The sequence below is a fragment of the Amphiprion ocellaris genome, chromosome 1 (assembly GCF_022539595.1).
Source record: "Amphiprion ocellaris isolate individual 3 ecotype Okinawa chromosome 1, ASM2253959v1, whole genome shotgun sequence".
NCBI classification, from domain to species: domain Eukaryota; kingdom Metazoa; phylum Chordata; class Actinopteri; family Pomacentridae; genus Amphiprion; species Amphiprion ocellaris.
Window position 1 is genome coordinate 12,351,872 of NC_072766.1, and position 22,855 is coordinate 12,374,726.

General features: G+C 40.6%; 1 protein-coding gene across 1 annotated transcript; it reads left to right on the forward strand.

Moving 5' to 3' along the window:
- The first annotated feature begins 5,700 nt into the window (after positions 1-5,700).
- On the forward strand, positions 5,701-22,855 carry hnf4b (hepatic nuclear factor 4, beta). Its single transcript, XM_035946591.2, has 10 exons — positions 5,701-6,101; positions 7,379-7,550; positions 8,528-8,622; positions 17,379-17,485; positions 18,116-18,271; positions 18,470-18,557; positions 18,663-18,815; positions 20,726-20,983; positions 21,094-21,177; positions 21,324-22,855. The coding sequence occupies exons 1-10, from the start codon at positions 5,996-5,998 to the stop codon at positions 21,365-21,367; spliced, it is 1,263 nt and encodes a 420-aa protein (XP_035802484.2). The 5' UTR covers positions 5,701-5,995; the 3' UTR covers positions 21,368-22,855.

Here is a 22,855-nt window from a genome sequence, read left to right on the forward strand (position 1 = left end):
ACACGTTTACGCCATTGCTGTTTTTTGTTTTCAGCTTCATTTTTAAACATTATTCTACTGATGAAAAGCTTCAATATTCCATTTCAAACCAACAATGGAAAACAGACAACATACCAATACACTGACTGCTTTAATTATGGTGAATAAATTAGTGACAATACTTACAAACAACGAGAAGAGAGAACACATTACTCCAGTTCTTAGACTCCTGCACTGTCCTCCAGTTTAATATGGAATTGGAGTTTCTATTTATTGTCTACATGTCTAAGAATTGTCTGGACCCAAAATATATCCGAGATGTCTTTCAGATCTGCAGGAACTAATCAGTTAGTGAAGCCCACAATTTAGAACAGAAGTATTAAAATGGTGTTTAGTCATAATGCTGCTGGAACAAGCTCCTCTTGGAACCTTTAATATGCCCCAAATTAAGCCATTTTTATGAATAAATTAAAGACATTTCATTTTTTTCAACTGCTTTAAATTGATCTGTTTCACCGTATAAAGTATGTTTTAATTTTTCTTATCCATTTTTTATTCCTGTCCTTTTAATTAATCCATTTTAATTAGTGTATGAAATGTGTGTCCACTTTATTATATTTATCTGTACTCTTATGGAGTTATTTAATTAGATCCTGCTGTGCGTTTTAATTTTTGTTTATGTGTTTTAGCTTTGTGTAGAAATAAAGTTGTTTACTTCCTAGAAATCACCTGTTTAATTATCCAACAAAAGAGTTTGCAGCCACCTAATGAGTGTCTGTGCTAATTTCTGGTTAACTGACTTCACTTCTGACAACCAACCATCTTGATGCACCTGAACACATCACCTGTGATACCTGCCTGACGTTTCTCAGGTGTTTCACTGTTTATATAAACTTTTTCACTGTTTTTAATGGTCACTGCAGGTTTGGGGATCTGCAGCTCAGATTTAAGGCCTTCAGCCTCATCAAACATAAACCAGGAGGATTAAACTTCGGATTATCTGCTCTGATGAGCTGCGGCCCCAAACGACGGAGTTAACGTTTGACATCATGTGTTTCCTGAACCAAAATTCAAGCGAAACTTCATGAACTCGCACAGGTTGTTTGACAAAACTTACCGTTGCTTTGCTGGCATGTTTCCGTTTTACTTTCCAGATGGAAAAAAACAAACAAACAAAAAAAACAAACAAACAAAAAAACGTGTTCCAGCCACTGCACGACAACGTTAATTTCAACCCCATTTCAAAAGTGCGTCTCAAGATGACAGCCGGATGTGACGTTTCTCGAGGCGCAAAACAAGATCTGACAGGAACCTTTGAAATATGTATGTGTGTAAATAAATTCAGGTAGCCAAAATCATCGCATAAAATATTACAGTTTTGGTGCCATTCTGGCTAAACACAGTATGTAAAAGAGTAAAAAGCTACAAAAAAAATAAAAAATATGTCCAGGTTTGAATTAAACTTACTGGACTCTTGAACAGCTTCTATCTGCGACTTTGAATCATCAGTCAGAAACTGCAAAATGTAAAACAGATGATTAAACTCTAAGACCAAAAAACTGTGGGATGCAAAGTAAATAGTTGAATCTCATCAGTTCAGCAACAGCTTTTAGCTGTTGATAATAGAATATTACATAAATGACTTATGTAAAACTATTGTTCACAGTATCTCAATAATTTAAACACTGTTGACTAAGTCTTTGCTGGATGTGTTAAATTTTGCATGTTATGTGTCTGCTGCATCAAATGGACACCATGTACCAATGGTCCCATGAGTCCTAGTGGAACTTATAGTAAGTTGCAGGACACAGAACAAATGTGTTTCCTACGACTGAAAAAATAGTCAATGAATATTAAATTTGTGAGTAACATTAATCACACTGGTACCTGCATAAACAGAACCAGATATGTGAGATTTGTGGAAGATAATCCAGTTTTATGGTGATATTGTGTCTCTGTGTGTTGTCGTGTTCCTTCTCACAAATATCTGGTAACACTCTTTAACAGAGCTTCACTCGCAAATTAGAGGTATGTGTTTTATTAATAAAAACATATAAGTAGGTATAACGTCTAAAAAAAATATTAAAAATGTGCCTCTTTATTATGTTTTGTTGCTTGGTCTTTGGTGCCGTGTGGATTTTGGAGTCTTTTTCAAAGTCATTTAAAGTTGATTGCAATGTTTTCTTTACAGGTTGTTTCAGTAAAGTCACCTCCATGAAGCTCTTTTCTTTGTTCCCATCATCTGGTTCTGCGGCTCTAAGCCTTTTTAAGTTTGATCCTCTACATTTTTTTCAGTTTGCAGTCTTCATCCCTCCACACTGCTGTGACAATACAGCAAAGACAAAACACTCATCACCAGTCTACGGTCTGTATGTGTCCATCTGGAAAAGAAATCGGAACAAACAGGTTGTAGGGGCAACTGGAGGCTCTTTCTCTCCCTCTCTCTCTCTTGAAATGCCTCCCAGACCTGGTGGTGTCTGTGACAGCCTCTCTCCTGGTGAGCTACCTTCCATGATGAATGGCCACCTTTCCACTCTTTATCGCCCCACTAAATCATGGGCTTACCATGCTTTTATGACCAATTTTTGCTGCTTTGTTTTACTTTCCCCCCATTTTTGAATGAAACACCAAAGGCTGGGGTTCCTTTTCTTTCTTTTTTTTTTTTTTGTACTGTACATCGGATTAATCTTTGAGGCTTTATTATTGCATTGGTATTCAGGTGGGGGTTGAAGTTCTAGCTATGTTCAAATCAAATTCCCTCAGACAAATGTGTCAGACTTTGTTTGGACTGGAGAAATGCTCCACAGAAGGTTTTTATCTAAATCTTAGTTCATACATTTGTGTTTTTCCAACCTGTATCTGTTCTGCAGCACTCCTGTGTTTTATTTCTGCTGTAATTCTGGAAAAGTATAAATTATTCATGTAAATGACCATCAGACTTGGAGCTGGTCAGAGCGCAGAGATTGACAGACGTTCAGAGTGTTGGGCAGAGAAGAGGGTCTGAGAAGAGACTGAATTCTTTTCATATGAGGTGTGATGAATTACGCGGCGATGGAGTTTGCTGTGTGTTTCTAGTCTTTGTGTGCATGTTTCTGTCTTTAAAAATCTGCACTCTGTGATGAATCCCCAAGACAGCCAATGATCTAGCTTTGCTGTTTACACACATTGGAGGCCTAAATATTTTATTTTTACAAAATATGAAACAAAATGAAAATGTAATGTTATTTTAGCTTGTAACTGTGCCAGGGTAATACTAATATTTTTAGGTTCACTCTCAAGGATAACTGGTAAAATATTCTCACCAATTCTTTTTATGTATTTCTATTGATTCTTGTGTGTTGAAGCTGTTGTAGAGTTTTCTGTAAGGCTGGCAACACTTCATTAACTGTACTACATGCTCCATTTCAACTGACTTCTTGTATACAAAACAGTAGGCGTTGGAATTGCAGTGGATACAAATCTTCATCATAGTTATTTTTGTTGTTGTTTTAATCATGGAAAACAAAAAGACCTCTTTTTCATGCGTGCATGAGTGGTTTTATAGACAAATTTAATGATGTATCTTGAGTCAAAGAAATAAAAAAGATGGTTCCTGGAGATTTAAACACAGGACATGCTGGGACGTAAGTTTAACCACTTTTCATTAAAGACAAAGAATCACAACATCCCAGCCCTACTTTTTTATTGTATTTAATTAATTCAATAATAAATCTGATAATATTACTTCTATAATGCTGATATGTGTTCATAATAAGCAGTGGACAGTGCTGACACTTTTTGATAATGTAATATAGTAATAAGACAAACAGCTATTTAGGAACACATGAATAAATATGAAGTATTTTATGCATCCATACATATACAAAACGTTGTCTAATGTTTTAAAGCTACTTTTTCAGTAAACCGATTCCTGCACAGATTTAAACTGAGCCAGGTTTGTTCAGATGTAGTGTACTCTGTCTCCCCCTAGTGAACAGAGAAAACTCCTTTCTTGTCAGCTCTCACTGATTTTCATGCGTTTGACTGACTTCCTACTGGGAACTGACATATTCAGGTAAAAAAAAAAAGAAAAGAACAACAAATTCATCAATATATTTATTATAAGTCAAAACAAAATATTTCAAATGAGAAATTTAAGTTGCAAATTTTGCTGCAGCATGTCACATTGTTCATGGTAAAACATACATGTTTGGGTTTTTTTTGCTTTCAGCTGGACAAGCTAGAATCTCATAGTCCAGAGGAAACTACTCTGCAGTCCTCTTACAACTTGGATGTTTTTATGATCTATCAATCACCTAAACAAAGCTGGAGTGCGTGAGCCACTGCCAGGGGAGGTCTGACCTGCGGCCTAGCATGACATTGAAGGAAGGAGTGCTACTCACCCAGGAAATCCCATTACACCAAAGTATGATGGATATCAGTACTGTGGAAGCTCATATGTGGTCTGACATATGATTTGTTATAATTTGTTAAAAAGGGGTGGGGGGGAGTGACAATGTTCACCTTTATCCCTGTCTGTCGCTTTTTTTTTACAACTCTGACTTATATGCCTTAAATCTATGAATACTACGTTCATCCGTGGTTTATTAGCATTTGAGAGGATGTACAGAGCAGCTACCAAGATAGCAAATTGGCCATTTTAGTGAAATTGAATGTTTAAAATTAGGTTCTACAGTGCACAAGTCTGACACAAAGGAATACTTGCATCTTGTATCTGAAAATTTACTTTCCCATTGCTTCAAAGAGAGTGAATACAACTTACTTCAAGGCGTCTATGAATAATTAATAATTTCACAGAGGTGTATTATCTTATTACGATGAATTCCACATTTAAAATAGACATTTCTTTATTTATTTGGACGGGACAGTGTATATTAATGAACATACAATCTCATAGGTTTACACAAGATTTCCGTAAATAAGCCAGATTTAGCACAAGTGCTAATTTTAATCATCTGTTGTCCCAAACGTAAAAGACAAACATACAGAGTTACAGACATATTAAAAAACAATATAGTAAAAACATGCAGACCATACGCTTTTTTTCTGACATGTAGTGACATTTCTGAAATTTCAATCTTACAGTCTTATGTTTTCTGAATCAAAGAAGCATAAATCGGCTTTGTATTTAGTAGGACTTCTGTGCTGGTTATTAACAGAGAATATGGCAGCTTGCTTGTGTGCAAAGGTGAATAACAGAGGGAAGCGTGTCGCTATCAGGCAACTAAAACACTTTTTTATCAACACCAGGGAGACAAAAAAACACAGCTATTTGTGGTAAACAAATGTCATCTGAGCCCCCCGCAGCGAGGCACGCTATTGTATCACTTACCTCAAGTCTAAAACAAAAGGTTAATCAGGCACCGTCCTCCCTCTTCTCAACAGTCTCCCACTCTGTTTGTTTGTGCTACATCACTCCTCTGTGCCATATTGATTGTCCAAGATAAGAGAATACCATGAAATTTTTCAGCTAAAATTCAATAAAACACATCCCAGCATGCGACCTTTGGACTTTTCTTTGACTTTTATTGATTTTTCTTGATCACATTTGTCTTCCTAATAAAATTTGAAAAATGAGTCATGTAGCTAACAGGTCTTTGTCACAGGTCTTATCTATATGTGGTCCTCACAGTGGGTCTCGTTTATCTGCCTCTGAACTCTCCCCTTTATATGCTTTTACTGATAAGGGAAAAAAGTAAACAGACAGTGGACCAAATTTCAGCACTAAGACATCACATGAAGTGGACCATCACTGAGCAGGCTTTTCAAGGCGCCACAAGAAGGTTGGAAGTGACATTTTAAAGAAGATTAACGCCTGTAGAGCGGATCAGGAAGGCAAAAACAAAGGCTGCCAAAAACTGTGAAGAAAGAAATGAGTTTGAACCCACACACAGGAGACTTGTGACGAAGAGGAACTGAGCTGAATACAAGATCCGGAAGTTACAGTTGATATTGGAGGAGCTTTGCATATCAAGCAGAATCAAAACCCTTCCGACCACAGAGCCTCGCCAGAACCATGAAGCTTACCGGGACTATCCTTAAACTGGAGTACACCCATTACAGCACAGACAGGGAACATTTAAACAACATGATGCTGATACCTCTACAAACTGATACAACAGGTATGATGATAACAACAAATACAGGCCTTCTGAGTGAGTCCGCAAAATGCTAAAATTACAGGATTATTCTTAGAAAGTGAACCATGTTGGAAATACATCAATCTAAATCATTATAACTGAGAAGCTATAAATAGTCGACATTGGCTATTCCTGCTTAAAAAGTGTTTTGAGTGCGATATAAATTATCAAAAACAGTTGCAAATTAATGTTTCTAATAATGTAACTAATAATTTCAGGTCTAGTTTACATTCTGATCCAGCTTCCTTCATAATCTCCCCCTCTGTCATTATTGTAATTAGGCCTCTGTTGAGCTGAATCAGGCCCTTTTCCTTGCCAGTTTAAACGAGAACGCATTACCACCAGGCTGCTTTTCAAACCCAGATAACTGCGAGGCAAATGTATTCTAATCTCTTAATTCAATCTAACTGATCTTTGACCACAGAAAGCATTTTCCTTGTTAAATCGTAATCCCTAGCTGCTTCATCTGCCTAAACTAAGCATGCAATTTGCAGACATTATAGCCTGGGGTCTGTACAGTGTGTGCATCAGTGCAGAAACGCCAAGAACACGTATTTGATGGTCAGTGCTTTTAAAGAGAGGAAACCCTGCAACAGCAATTTGGCAGGATGCAGTTTAAAGCAACATGGAGGGAGACTGAGTGCTCAATGTAAAATTAGCCAGAGGTGAGTAGTGGACTTTGGTTCGCCACTGACCTCTAACTGCTTTAATTAAATGGGGAATTTCCTCTTCCTCCTGAGTAATAACTAGCAGTGCTCCTCTGAGGTCCATGGCATTCACATAGAGGAGCGATATCACTACCTATAACCCTGTTTTTATTATCATCACACTGTTCCTGACAGACCAGTGAAAGAGTGCCCAGATAATTCTGAAGAGGTCACAAGTTCATAATCAACACCTTGTCCCCAAAGTTGTGTCGAGATTATTTCTTTTTCCATGGAGGTGGAATAAGATTTCATACATTGATGAAAGGAATCTTGAATGATCATCTCTGTCACGGTGCCTCTCAGCTCTTAACAAAGCTGATGTTCTCCGAGCTGTGTGATCTGTCTCAGAAGCTTGTGGGGTTTATTAGATTCATCTCAGACATATTTTCTTATTCACTAGCAACCAAATAAAGATTCATAGAGAATAACACTCCCCTACAATGCTGGTGTCTGTAACTATTCAAACTTTTCCTCAGGCGTGTTCACTGTATACTGTACTTTATTAGACATCTGGGACTTTTTTTATATTGTCTTCTCCCATTTAATTGGCAGATTCACCAGCGTCAGCAGCCGCTTCATCACTGTCACAGCCTGATGGAAGTAGGACTCTGTGTTCCATATGTGCAGACAGAGCCACAGGTAAACATTATGGTGCATCCAGCTGTGATGGCTGCAAGGGCTTCTTCAGGAGGAGCATTCGCAACAACCACAGTTACAGCTGTAGGTGGGTGTCATTGCAGATCCTCCTCAATGCAACAGATTATTACTCAACAACATTCTATTCATTTTATATCTAATTATCCACCAATATTCTATGATAAACAGTAAAAACAGCTCTCAGAATTCTAAAAAGGACTTGATTCGAGTGAAAGTGAGACGGTGTTACATTTATGACCCATTGAACTATAGGCTGAGATACGTCACAAATGAATATTCACCCAGAAATTGAAAATCAAACTGAAGGACTCCGCTGCTGGGACTAGTCCAGGCATGGCAACTGTAACATATTTAATGACAGAAGACGCAGAATCAGAGATGAGATTTAGCTGTAGGGTCCTTTTACTTTCCCATGGGAGCAGCTGATTGAGCCAACAGATTCCATCAAGTCTAAGCGTGTGTCCCTGACTGCAAAGTTAGACAAACAGTTCCTAAATCTCAGAATACTCAACATTTGACAGATACTAACATAGAACTGCACTAATTGTACACATCAAACTCTGTTCATATGACTTGGGGAGTACAAATGAACAAAATCTGATAAATTGTCATGAATGATGTCTCTTGAGTCTGTAGTTGTTGGGTCTGAAGACTATAAATCTGAAAGATGAAAATTTCAGAACTGCCAATTTAAAAAAAAATGATGTGAGAACCCAGACAGAACTCACCAGACCTATCTTCTCTGCTTCAGTGTAGCCACCTGAGGCTAAAGCTGCTACCAGGCTAACACACCTGATTCTGTAGACCAACTGGTGGCTGTTCAGTTGATTTGTGGGTAATGTAGTCACCAGGTTTTGGGGAAAGATGAAGAAACGTGTGGAATTAAAAGATCATATATCTGGTTCTGCTCAGTTAAAATTGATTCCAACAATCGTATAGAAGTGCAATGCAAAGTCAGAATGCTCTTTTACTGTGAAATGCTAATGATCATAAAGTAATTTACACCACATGCCTCTGTGCTTTTACATTATACATTTCTCTTAGGTTCAACAGGAAATGTATTGTGGACAAAGACAAAAGGAACCAGTGTCGTTACTGCAGACTACGGAAGTGTTTCAAGGCTGGAATGAGAAAGGAAGGTCAGATCAAATATTTTCTTTTTTCTTTTTTGTTTATCTAATCGTGTTTGCAGTGGCGTAGTGGTTAGCACTTTCGCCTTGCAGCGAGAAGATCCCTGGTTCGTGTCCCGGCTTTCCCGGGATCTTTCTGCATGGAGTTTGCATGTTCTCCCTGTGCATGCGTGGGTTTTCTCCGGGTACTCCGGCTTCCTCCCACAGTCCAAAAATATGCTGAGGTTAATTGATCATTCTAAATTGCCTGTAGGTGTGAATGTGTGAGTGCTTGTTTGTCTTTGTATGTAGCCCTGCGACAGACTGGCGACCTGTCTAGGGTGTCCCCTGCCTTCGCCCAAGTCAGCTGGGATAGACTCCAGCCCCCCCCCGCGACCCTAATGAGGATTAAGCGGTGTATAGATAATGGATGGATAATTGTGTTTGCCTGTAGTTTATTAGTTTTTTCCAAAATGTCAATGAACGACCACTGCCTTCAGAAATGTATACAATAAAAATACCACGTATGCAGTGAAAACTTCCCTCTTGAGTCATTTATTGAAGCTCTAAAAACTCCTCTCTGTCTGTTAGTTACGTGTTGTTTTTTTTTTTTTTACATAAAAATAATCCCCTCTTACCTCAGGATGACTCATAACTACACTGTTGTTTCCTCGAGGATTCACAGATTTGTAAAGTCCTCTTCCCTCTTTTTCCACTCACACAGAAATCTATTTACATGAAGAATAATAATACGGAAAGCTTCACCATGCAAGCTGAACCCTTAGGTTTGTTACTTATGAAACCCTGGGAGTCTTAATCTGTGTTTTTGAGATTGTCATCAGTATACTGCAGCTGCAAGGTGGAAATGTTCAGCCATGGCACTGGCTGGTTATTTTGCTCCAGATGTGTCTTCCATCATGTAAACTTGTTACACCCAGCCTAGGGGTCACTGAATGTAACATGAAAATGTCATCCTGTTGGGGCCTCAAGCAGCACACACCACAGATTTTTCCACGAAATCAATAATTTATTTTCCAAAAGAGATTATAAACAAAGGTTGTATTAAACAAACTACAAGTATGTATGAGCTGAAGTCAAAACAAACAAAACTACGCTAAACTTCCCGAAAACGAGAGGAACGAAAGAAACAAAAGATAGCAGCTCGATCCCTTCTCTTACAAATAAACTTGGGTTGTTAAACAAAGAACTAAGGAGTGGATGGACTGTGCTGCTGTGTGCTGGTTGGGACTCCGCGCAATGACTCGCTCATCTGGTTCCCTCGCTCTCTGACCCCCGGAAGCGACGTCATCTTTGCGCTTTTTATGTCCGTCCTCGTGGTAGACCGAGCCAATCCGGCGCCGACTCATCAATGTGACGTCCAATCCTGGCAGTGGTGCGGCGCAGCTATTTTTACATATTGGATTAGCTAAATATAAAGACACACAGAGCGCAGAAAAAAAACAACCTCATACGAACGAAGTCGTAAAACCCCCTTCCCCAAGAATTAAATACCCCCCTAAAGTATTTAATTCAAATAGGACCTAGACAAAGTGTCAGCCAATACATTTTCACTACCCTTCTTATGTAAAATCTGCAAATTAAAATCCTGCAACAACAGAGACCAACGCATGAGCCTCTGGTTGGAATTTCTCATCCTAGAGAGAAACACTAGAGGATTATGGTGCGTAAAAACCTGAACTGTTTGTGAGCTAGAACCTAGATAAAGTTCTGCAGGGCGAGCAGCAAGGCCAGTGCTTCCTTTTCTATGGTACTATAATGTACCTTACGCTTTTTATGTCCGTCCTCGTGGTAGACCGAGCCAATCCGGTGCCGACTCATCAACGTGACGTCCAATCCTGGCAGTGGTGCGGCGCAGCTGTATTTACATATTGGATTAGCTAAATATAAAGACACAGAGCGCAGAAAAAAAAAACAACCTCATACGAACGAAGTCGTAAAACCCCCTTCCCCAAGAATTAAATACGCCTCTAAGGTATTTAATTCAAATAGGACCTAGACAAAGTGTCAGCCAATACATTTTCACTACCCTTCTTATGTAAAATCTGCAAATTAAAATCCTGCAACAAAAGAGACCAACGCATGAGCCTCTGGTTGGAATTTCTCATCCTAGAGAGAAATACTAGAGGATTATGGTCCGTAAAAACCTGAACTGTTTGTGAGCTAGAACCTAGATAAACTTCAAAGTTCTGCAGGGCGAGCAGCAAGGCCAGTGCTTCCTTTTCTATGGTACTATAATGTACCTGATGCTTGTTGAACTTTTTAGAAAAGTAGCAGATGGGATGGTCGAGCTTCTGGTCGTCTTCCTGCAGGAGAACAGCGCCTGCGCCCCACACACTAGCATCCACCTCCAACTTAAAAGGACGCGCAAAATCGGGCGCAGCAAGAACAGGAGCGCTACATAATAGAGCTTTGGCTGACTCAAAAGCAGCTTGACAAGCGGGGGTCCACACAAAATTCCTTAACGGACTAACTAGTGCAGTAAGAGGAGCGACAACCTCCGAAAAATTTCTGCAGAATCCTCGATAGTACCCACACATACCAAGAAAACGGCGCAAAGCTCGTTTCTACTGAGGAACAGGGAACTCTACTACAGCCTGCACCTTGGCTGTTACTGGACGAACCTGGCCCTGACCCACCTGTTTCCCCAGATAAGTCACAGTTCCTTTCCCAAATTCACATTTTGTGAGGTTAAGAGTGAGAGATGCCTCTCCTAAACGACTAAATATCTCAGATAACGTCTTCAGATGCTCTGACCATGTGGAGGAATAAGCCACTACATCATCCAGATATGCCTCACAGTTTTTCACTCCAGCCAGAACTACATGTATAAGACGCTGGAAAGTAGCGGGAGCGTTTCTCAACCCAAATGGCATAACAGTGTACTGGAGGAAAGCATCAGGAGTAACAAATGCGGATATTTCTGAAGCACGGGGCGTTAACGGAACCTGCCAGTAGCCTTTTAGAAGGTCCAGTTTGGTCACAAATCTGGCAGAACCCACCCGGTCTACACAATCCTCCATCCGTGGCAACGGATAGGAGTCTGGTTTGGTGACTGCATTTACCTTTCGGTAATCATTACAAAAACGAGGAGTGTTGTCTGGTTTCGGAACCATGGAGAGCTCCATGCGCTGATGCTGGGGACAGCTAACCCATGTTCCACAAGATGCTCACCTCCTGCTGCATTAGGGCCCGTTTAGTCGGATTAACCCTGTATGCATGTTGTTTGATAGGAGGATGACTCTGTGCATCAATATCATGGAACAACACAGACGTTTGACGAGGATGATCCGAAAAGAGGAGTAAATTGTCCTCTATCAATTGAATAATGTCAGCTCTAGCTGACTCACAAATACGATAGAAACGACTCTAAATCACTCGGCACCTCTGAGTTTCGCAGACGAGCGACTGGCATTAGACCACTTTTTTCTTCTAAGCCGTCAACAGACACACTATACTGTGGAGGAGCTTCATAAACGACAACCACGGGAGCATCAGAAGGTGGCACAGGGGGGTTATCTCTGGAAAAATATCGCTTCAACATGTTAATATGACACACACGAGTTTTTCTTCTTCGATCAGGAGTTTTAATAACATAATCTGTGTCACTTATCTTACGTTCCACTACGTATGGACCACTGAACCGACACTGCAGACTGGATCCGGGCAGCGGCAGCAGCACCAAGACTTGGTCACCTGGCTGGAAAACTCTCAGAACAAACTTTTTGTCAAAATGACGCTTCATCTTTGATTGAGCCTGCGTTAGGTTTTCCTGCACCAGCTTGCAAACATGGTGGAGACGCTCACGAAAAGTACTGACATAATCTAGTACATTATACTCACTCTGAGGAGAATCTGACAGCCATCTTTCCTTAAGAAGATGCAAAGGACCAGGCACAGTGTGGCCGAAAACTAGCTCACAAGGACTGAAACCTAAGGATTCCTGTGGAGTTTCACGCACAGCAAACATGAGTAAAGGCAGCCCCTCATCCCAGTCTCTCTCAGTCTCCAAGCTGAATTTACGCAGCATGGACTTCAGTGTTTGATGGAACCTTTCTAAAGCACCCTGAGACTCTGGATGGTAAGGACTGGATGTCTGATGCTTAATGTTTAACTCTTTTACTACCTGAGGGAACAGTTTTGACATGAAGTTGCTTCCTTGGTCAGTTTGAATTTCTTTTGGAAGACCAAATGTTGAAAAAAACTGTATCAGAGCTTTAACAATAGGTTTAGCTTTTAGCGTGCGTAAAGGAATCGCCTGAGGGTAGCGAGTAGCAGCACACAGAATTGTTAAAATATACTGATGCCCAGATTTGGTTTTTGGCAAAGGCCCCACACAGTCCAGCAACACACGTTCAAATGGTTCCCCAAGCACAGGAATAGGATGCAACGGTGCTGGCGGAACAGGCTGATTTGGTTTTCCTGCTAGATGACATGTGTGACATGATCGGCAGTATTTGGCCACGTCGGTTTTTAAACCAGGCCAAAAGAAATTGCGCAACACACGCTGATAAGTTTTCTTAACACCCAAATGACCTGCTAAACAGGAATCGTGTGCGATGCTGAGAACCTGAGGGCGATATTCCTTTGGCACGACCACCTGATTAACAACACGTAATTCATCAGAGTCAGGACTCCACTTCCTCATCAGAACTCCATTATCTATAAAGAAAACAGGAGATGTGCTGTCAGTAGCGAATACAGAAGAAAAACACAGAGTTAGCGATGGATCATGTTTCTGAGCAGTGATCAACATGTCACGGTTCACATTCACAGTTAATTCTGCGTCACTAGGGAACAGAGATGTGTCATTTTTACAGTTGGACTTATTTTCAGTTTTTACAATTTTGTCAGTCACATCAGATTTCTCATCTAACTTAGTCATGAATGACTCAGACAAATTCACAATTTCACCCAGTTTACGAGCCTGTGCGCGCGTAACAGCGCACACAGGGAACAGATGTGGTTCAGAGGTCAGCAGGAGTGGCCGAGGACGAGGCGGGCACCGGAACATCGGTAACCACGGGGTGAGGAAAAACGTTTCCTCCAGCCAGATCGTTTCCTAAAAGGAACGAGACACCATCGATTGGCAACCCAATACCCCACACTAACACATCAGAACCACACGAAGTCTCGATGGACAGTGGCAGGACATCACTTAACATCATCGAATGATAGGCTGCCGTATCACGGAGAATTTTTATCGGTACTTTTTCTTTTCCCTCTCCGGTCACAGAAATAAAGCCCTCTGTAACGAACGGCTGAAAACGAGCATCAACGTCCGAGACTTTGCTTTCAGAATGCACAGAACGCACTTCAGGAGAAGTCACAGTTTTTATTAGACAAACGCCAGCGGGCGGTTTGTTAGGTTTAGACTGACCTTTCTTTTTCAGAGCAGGACAGACTGCGATTAAATGACCCGACTCATGGCAGTAATAACACTGGCGGCTGTCACCGGCAACCGTGGGAATATTTCTCCGCGCAAGCTTCGGTGATCGGTTTCTCCGTTCATACACAACATTTGGTCCACGAGATGACTGTAGAGAAAATACACTTTTATGAGTCAAAATAAAGTTTGCACTGCAGCAACAAGGACCAGAATTCTGTGGGCCATTTTAAAGCAGCAGCTATGCGCTCGAAAGCGCTGAAATAAGAATCGACTTCAGATTCACGAAACGGAGGAACTAATGCAATGTGCTTGCTCATGTCAAACCCACCTGATGACACAGATGCAGCACTTTGACTGGACACTGACGGGTGAGCTGCAGGCTGGTCCCGCTCCAGTTCCAGAGCTCGGATGCGGAGATGCATCGCCTGCACTTCCAGCTGTCGGTTTCTCACCTCAGCTTCTTTAATTGCCAGAGTTAGGCGGAGATCACTCTGTAGCCAAACCTACCAGAGAACCAGCGGCCGGTTTGTGATCCAGACCAGCAGGGGATTCACCGGGAACCTCAGGCTCCGCTGCATCCACCTGCAGCGGCGTCTTACTCTGCCAGCTGTAGCAGGAAGCACACCTGTGTCCACCAGCTGTTGAGACAAGACAGTCTGCATCTCTGCTTTGCGGGCATTAGCAGACACACCAAGATTAAAATGACCAGCAATAATTAATAAGTCTGTCTTCCTACAGTTGTCAAATTTTTCCCACGAGGGACTATCAGCGAACTCTTCAATGGAGAAATCAGCCATTCTCCCCCCTAATTCCTCCCATACACAGAAAAATGCCAACCAGGAAAAAATACTCACCTAACTAAGCGAAAAAAAGCAACGGACGAGCCCCCAATTCATGTTACACCCAGCACTGAATGTAACATGAAAATGTCATTCTGTTGGGGCCTCAAGCAGCACACACCACAGATTTTTCCAACGAAATCAATAATTTATTTTCCAAAAGCGAATATAAACAAAGGTTGTATTAAACAAAGTAAAAGTATGGATGAGCTGAAGTCAAAACAAATAAAACTACGCTAAACTACGCTAAACTCGCCCATCTGGTTCCCTCGCTCTCTGACCCCCGGAAGCGACGTCATCTTTCCGCTTTTTATGTCCGTCCTCGTGGTAGACCGAGCCAATCAGGCGCCGACGCGTCAACGTGACGTCCAATCCTGGCAGTGGTGCGGCGCAGCTATATTTACATATTGGATTAGCTAAATATAAAGACACACAGAGCGCAGAAAAAAAACAACCTCACACGAACGAAGTTCTAACACCCCCTTCCCCAAGAATTAAATACCCCCCCTAAGGTATTTAATTCAAATAGGACCTAGACAAAGTGTCAGCCAATACATTTTCACTACCCTTCTTATGTAAAATCTGCAAATTAAAATCCTGCAACAAAAGAGACCAACGCATGAGCCTCTGGTTGGAATTTCTCATCCTGGAGAGAAACACTAGAGGATTATGGTGCGTAAAAACCTGAACTGTTTGTGAGCTAGAACCTAGATAAAGTTCTGCAGGGCGAGCAGCAAGGCCAGTGCTTCCTTTTCTATGGTACTATAATGTACCTTACGCTTTTTATGTCCGTCCTCGTGGTAGACCGAGCCAATCCGGCGCCGACTCATCAACGTGACGTCCAATCCGGGCAGTGGTGCGGCGCAGCTGTATTTACATATTGGATTAGCTAAATATAAAGACACACAGAGCGCAGAAAAAAAACAACCTCATACGAACGAAGTCGTAACAAGTTATAAACTTGATTTTCACTTGAAGATGTCTTTAAAACATGTCATGTCTACTTTTAGGAAGAAAACAAAGGGATCAATAAAAGAAAAAAATGTACCTTTCCAGAGAAACAATGAGCATGTCACCATTAATTTTCATGGACATGTTTGTGTACTGTGTACAGCATTGCCCAATCTTTCACTGACTCCCACAGATAAGCCGAGAGAAGAAGATGCAATCAGAAGTTCCCAGCCCCTGCACATGAATAATTAACATGCCTGAGCATGGGCAAATATTTGCTCTGCATTTTTCAGGAACGATGTTGCTCACAACCCCTCGAAGTGAAGGCCAGGGGTGCAAATTGAAATGTTTACTTCACTAATTTGCCTGATTTGCATAACATACTGCAATATCACTTTCAAATTAAGCCACAAGTAGAGCTGAAGCAGGAACACATAAGTTAAATGGGACTCCAACGCTCTGTCACTTCATACTTGACCTCTGAGAAAGCTCCCTGTAGCTGTTTACTCCAAATCCAGACTTAACTGATGTTTCACAGAAGATTCATTTGTGACATTGTCATGCAGAACCATGTCAGCGAAGCACAGAGGGACCCTGCTGCTCCTTCTCCTCCTCTGGTTTGATTAATGTGCTCCTGATTGGTTGCTGAGAGGACACCTCTGATGACTGATTACTGTGACACTTGGTCGTGTTGTCTGACTTTGTAGAGCCATATTGGAATCTGTCCGAGGGCATCCAGATTGCTCTGTTTCTAATGACTCTCGCAGGCGGGTCATCAACATGTGTTGACATCTCCTCTACTAAACATAATCTATACCAGAAAGCATCCCAATATTCACGTCAACTTTTTCTTTTTTGTCAGTGGCAAATGTAAGAAGTTGTTGACAACAGAATGTCGAATTAAAATATACTAAATGGAGGTCTGCATAGCTGGATTAAAGCTTTACCTTTAACAACTTTGCTTCAATATATGGCTTGAACAAGTGCATTAAAAAAAGTTTCTGCTACATTTCTCATCTTCTCTGTGTCTGCAAGCTTTTTAAAAAAAATTTTTAGCAAGGAGAAACCTTGAGTCAATGGGTAAAGAAGAGAGAAAGAAATTAAAAAGAGGAAGGAAAAGGGAGAAATAATGTTACAGATTCTTTTCATCAGTATCTAATATAAAGTATAAAAAATCTATGATAATTCTGTTGTTAGCATTTCCTTAAACATTATACCAATTTCTATCACATTGCATCAGCTTTCCATGTATTTCATATTAAAGAATGTGACAGCTAATTACACCATACTTCTTGCCACCCTGAAAGAGATTCATTTAAATATGCGAACGGAAGGAGACTTCAGCTCCCCCTCAAAATATGAATTTTTGTTTAATTTCTGCCTCATTTCATACATAGACAACATTTGGCATGGCTAATATTGGCATGAACGACTTCAATGTCCCAGAGGATAGAGGGAGGCTGTTTCTCCCAGGCTGTGTTTGCCCCCGAGGAGAGTTTTTCTTTTCTTTTTTTTTCAAAGTGCAGGACTGATGTCTGGAGAAGCCAAGAAACTTCTCTGATGGTTCTTTTCCTCTCTTTAATCTCCAGCCGTTCAGAATGAGAGAGACTGCACCAACACTCACAGAGCCAAAGGACAGACAGTGGGTACTCTGTCCATCAGTGTGCTGCTGCAGGCCGAGGCCAGTGTGCAACAGGTAATCAGCTGCTGTTTAAGATCTCAGACACAAAATTCAGTGCCGAAAATGAACATTTATATCACCCATGCCTGCCAAATGATCCCTTCTCTGCTTCTGAAAATCATGTAGACGAAGGTCAGAGATGGAAAGGACTCAGGTTACATTTTAGACAGACCCGCTGTGGGCTGGATTCAGTTACTCCTTCAGAAATGACAAAATTGCAGAGGGACCTCATCTAATCATGGCCCATTTATTGCACCACTAGGTCTGGGATTGAGCGCTGTTACCTTCAAATGCATAATAATAACCAGATACATGTAAAAGGAAGGAACAGAGATGAACTACTGCAGTATACGTTGCTATACTGCGTTTTCAAATAGAACATCGTATGTCCATCCAGCATTGTTTTATACCTGAACCATACAAAAGGGAAAAACAAAAAAACCTCTTCCTGCCTTGTCTTGTTTGAATTTTCACAGCTCTCCCAGTGCTAAAGCACTCGTGCACCCAGCAGCATTATCACCTTCCTCATCCCCTATTTATCTCCTTTGCCACACACACACTCTTATACCTTATCTGGGCTTCATTTCCACGTTGCCACATCACCTGAGCTCACCGTGAACTCACATTTTGCTTTGTTCCTCTCAGATCCCAGCGCTGCTCTCACCTAGGAGTCATGACATCAACGCCAAGAAGACAGCCTGCGTGGGAGACGTGTTTGAGTCCATGAAGCAGCAACTCCTCCTGCTGGTGGAGTGGGCAAAACACATACCAGAGTTCTGCAGTCTCCCGATAGACGACAGGGTACAAAGAGGGCTGAACACCTCAATAACCTCTTATGCTTGCACCTGACACATACCTGTTAAGTGACAACATCTGACTTTTTAACTTGGACAGAATGAGGACTTTTACATTTCTCAATTCAGGTTGATGCTTGGGATAACTGTCAACTTGAATTTCTCTGCCGTATATGATATGAAGCCTGTGTACGTGTGTTTGCAGGTAACCCTGCTACGAACCCACTCTGCAGAACATCTTATTCTAGGTGCAGCAAGACGCTCACTGCCTTGCGACAATCTCATTCTACTAGGTAGGATGGGTGTAAGTCTCAGGATTTATTTCAGGTATTGCGTGTATCTGCATTAATCCTCATGCTAAAACAGCTTCTATATGAATGGATGTGTTTATGGAGCAGGCAATGACTTTGTGATCCCCATGAGTGGTGCAGAGGTTGAGGTGTCCAGAGTGGCTTTCAGAATCCAAGAGGAGCTGGTCAAACCTCTCAGAGACCTGGACATCACAGACCAAGAGTTTGCTTGCCTCCGAACTATTGTCTTCTTCGCTCCAGGTCAGTCTGTGAGACGATAACTGTGGATTACAATTTCTGCTCTGCTTTTTCACATCACCCTTGCACCGGACTTTTTTCAATCTTCTGTTTATTTTTTTGGCATTTTTTCATGTCTAGTTTAGTCTGAGTGCTCTGGCTTCACTGTGTTTCAGGAAGATTTTCTAATAATATCAAGATGTGGTGAAGTTCTTGGCAGTCGGGCAGAGGTGACTGCCTGCTGAACTGAATGGTCCATTTACCTGAGGCAGCTGCAGTAAAGCCAGACTTGACGACCAAAGAACCCGAGCACTGACTTGGCAAACTGATTCGATCCTGCCCAGTAACAACAGACACTAAAACCTCAGTTAAAAACAGAAATATTAGTCAGAGATCCTTTCAGCCATCCATTTTAATTTTTTTATTTTACTTGCTGCAAAAAATCCTGTCCTATTTTGTTATAGGGTCAGTTGTGACTATCATGTTATACCTGTCATATCTCATACATTGTTTCTTCCATCCATCCATCATCACACCACTTCATCCTCATTAAGGTCCCTAGCCCAGCTGACTGAGGGTGAAGACAGGGGACACCTGGACAGGTCACCAGTCTATCACAGGGCTACACACAGAGACACAAACAATCACACTCACATTCACACCTACGGACAATTTAGAATCACCAACTAACCTCAGCATGTTTTCAGACTGTGGGAAGAAGCCGGAGTACCTGGACAAAACCCACGCAGACTTCTAGCTGTGACACAACAGTGCTAATCACTGAGTCACTGTGCAGCCGTCATTGTTTCTTCATGCTGCAAAATACAAATTAGTGTATGTTTTGCAATCAAGACCTCTAGAAAGAAGTTGATTAATATGAAAAAAAAATGAAGAAACGTCTCTTTTCTGACTGCCAGAACCAGTAATGGATTTTCCACAAATAAAAAAGATATATAGATAGAATAAAAGCAGTTTTGATCCAGTCGTGAATTTTGGTGTTCAGTGTAATGTCATTTTATTTGCTTTGATATAAGATGGACTAAAGTAACTCACTTTATTTACAGAATGGCATTAGACTGTTCTCTATGTTTTCTTTTTGAATCAATGTCAGTAAACAAAACACTGATTATAGTCAATAAGTTTGAGAAAATACGTTACTAGAAAGTAACACTGGGATCGAAGCTGTAATTGATTAAAAGATTTCTAGCTGCAAGAAAACTTCAATAAAAAATCTGGCTAAAAGGAGCAAAATATAGCTTGGTACTGCTGTATCGCCTTTTTTCCCTGTTTTCCTTGCCACTGTCACCTTAGGGCTTGCTCTGGGGGTCAGGCATATGGGTTCTGTAAAGTGTCTTGAGACAATTTGACCTGTAATTGGCGCTATATATATATATATATATATATATATATATATATATATATATATTATATATATATATATATATATATATATATATATATATATATATATATATATATATATATATATATATATATATATATATATATATATATATATATATAAATAAATAAAATTGAATTGAATAATTTTCACATATCAGTAGCAAGAGTTGATGTATTGTAATAAAATCTCATTTTAATAAGTAAAACTAACATTACAGTGGGATTGCTAAAATGGAGCCTCGATCTTGCTCCCTTCATCAAAAAAAGCGGTTTAATATATAAAAAATAATATTTTTGTGAAATGATAATATATTGAATAAGCTTTATATCATTATTATTTATATTATCTCTCTGTTTCTCATCCAACAATCATATTCTTATTTGATGATCATATTGCAGTGTAATGGATATCGTCCTTGTCTTTTTTCAGTTAATGTTAACAGTTTCCTGACAAACATTTGCTGCTTTCTATATTTAGTGTACTGCCTCATATTATACCTACAGTATGTCCTCTTACTTCTGTCTCTCAGACTGTCTGGGGCTGGAGAGTCCTCAGGTGGTTCGACATCTGCGTTTCCAGGCCCACCTTCTGCTTGAAGAGGCAACCTGTGAGCAGCGGGGAAGGTTCGGGGAGCTGCTACTGATCCTGCCTCCCCTGCAGAGCGTTGCCTGGCAGATGGTGGAGACTCTCCACTTGGCAAAGCTGCTGGGTGAAGCTAGGATGGACAGCCTGCTGCTGGAGATGCTGCTGGGAGAGGGAACCAAAACAGGAGATGGACTGTGTTCAGGTAGGAGACACAGCTACAGATGTTAGTCACAAGAAATTGTAAACTCAGGGATCCAGAAATGAAATTTTGTATGTTAGGTTCAGTTTTCCGCTCTTTTTCTCTTCCCACAGGCAATGATCAAACTCAAGAGCAGCATAATGACCAAAGAGCCTCATCTAGTAACCTCACCTCTGTGATCTCTCATGTTTCAACATGTGAGCACTGACAAATCAAGCCATCACAACTGTTTTGTATAGAACTGAGCATATTTTCATAGCTCTCACCTAAAATTACCATCTATGGAATAAATATTACATTATAGTTGCTGAACCCAACACTAATGCCTGTCTGTCTCACACAGCTCTTGCAAATACCCTCTCTGCTGCCCACACAGACTGGCACTGAGGTGTACAGACATGGAGAAGCTGCCAGTGTGCCCACCACATACCAGAGGCACCTGTCCACACCAAAAAACACCTCAGGAACATCTCAACTGAACCAAGGACCAGAGAGCTTGAGCCAAAAAACACAGACCAACACATAAACAATCAGTTGTATATATAGAATACCTTACACACAAATACTGACAAACACAATTTCCTACCACTTTGAAAAAAGGGTTGTTTTCTTGGACGACAAGAGTAATTCTGCAATCATTCTTCATTTAATAATGCGTCTTTTTTAATCCAGTTTTCCTCATTTGTCTGAGAAAGGTCACATTTTGAATTCGTTGACCAACAGCATTCAACATGTTGCAAGATGCCACTAAATCTGGACAGAGTGTATACGAAAAGCTGCTGGTATGAGCAAATAGGTGAACGCTACCCTGAAGTATAAGGAAGAGAGAATTTCTTGAAGCTAACATGTAGTGTGCCTGAATTCTGCTCTGAGCTCAGGTGCAAGTCCCAGTATTTGTCAGCAGAGGGCACAAAAAGCCTGTTCTGAAACACATTTGCTGGCCCTGACAGACAAGACTTCACTCATGTGGTCAAATATTATCATGTAAATGAATTTTAAAAATACATTTCAAATAACAGTTTCAGGTTTGTAATCTTGTAACCCCCAAGAATCAAGACATTGTAGAGAGGACAGAACCTGAAGTGTTTCCTCCAAGAATACTTGTTCTGGAAACTGTGTGATGAACCCTTAATGTTATTATTGAATGGTCTGATGTGATGAGGGATGAGGGGACCATACAGAAGCTGAGAATCACTGCAGTGACTCAGTGGAGCTTGATGATGAAAGCATAGGGCATCAACCGAATTAAGCCCTTTTTCCTTGTTCTCGCAACGTTGTTTGTTTTCATATCTTAATTGCCGAATCCCTATAAAAACAAAGAAAGAAATCCATCCATTATTCTCCCCCAAAGCCATGGGCAACCAAATTCACAACAGAGGGTATAATCTAAACAAAATATTGGATGTAAATTCCTCCGTTCTAAAGACTGAGAATTAAGGCTTTCTTTAAAAACAATACCAATGCATCATAGAAATTAGGTTAGCATAATAGTGACGTGTTCTTTTTCCATTTGAGGCAGTATCAATATCTGATGTTGAAAGAAGTTATATAAAACATTATATAATAAAGCTAATGCAATTAGAGTAGAAGAAAAGCCTCTTCACCACAGACACCAAACATCTTCTGAACATTTACATTTCCCTGACAGCCTATAGAGTTTGTACTTGGCTGCACTCTGTTCGGCACAGACAGCACATGAGCTCATACACAGCAGTAAGATTCACTGCAGCGGAGACACATAAGAAAGAAAGAAACGTGGTTGCAGCACCTTGTGAGGGACAGTATGGGTAGATTGGTTAAAATGCACAGTGATTTTCATGTTAAAGCAAAAAAAAAAGCCAATAAAATTCTGAAAATATTTTCTGAGAAAGTTTA

Excerpts from the sequence above, each read along its gene's own strand:
- hnf4b (XM_035946591.2), top strand. The coding sequence starts at position 5,996 with ATGAAGCTTACCGGGACTATCCTTAAACTGGAGTACACCCATTACAGC. Across the intron at positions 7,551-8,527 it reads AACCACAGTTACAGCTGTAG|GTTCAACAGGAAATGTATTG; the intron begins GTGGGTGTCATT and ends CATTTCTCTTAG. Across the intron at positions 18,558-18,662 it reads CGACAATCTCATTCTACTAG|GCAATGACTTTGTGATCCCC; the intron begins GTAGGATGGGTG and ends TTTATGGAGCAG.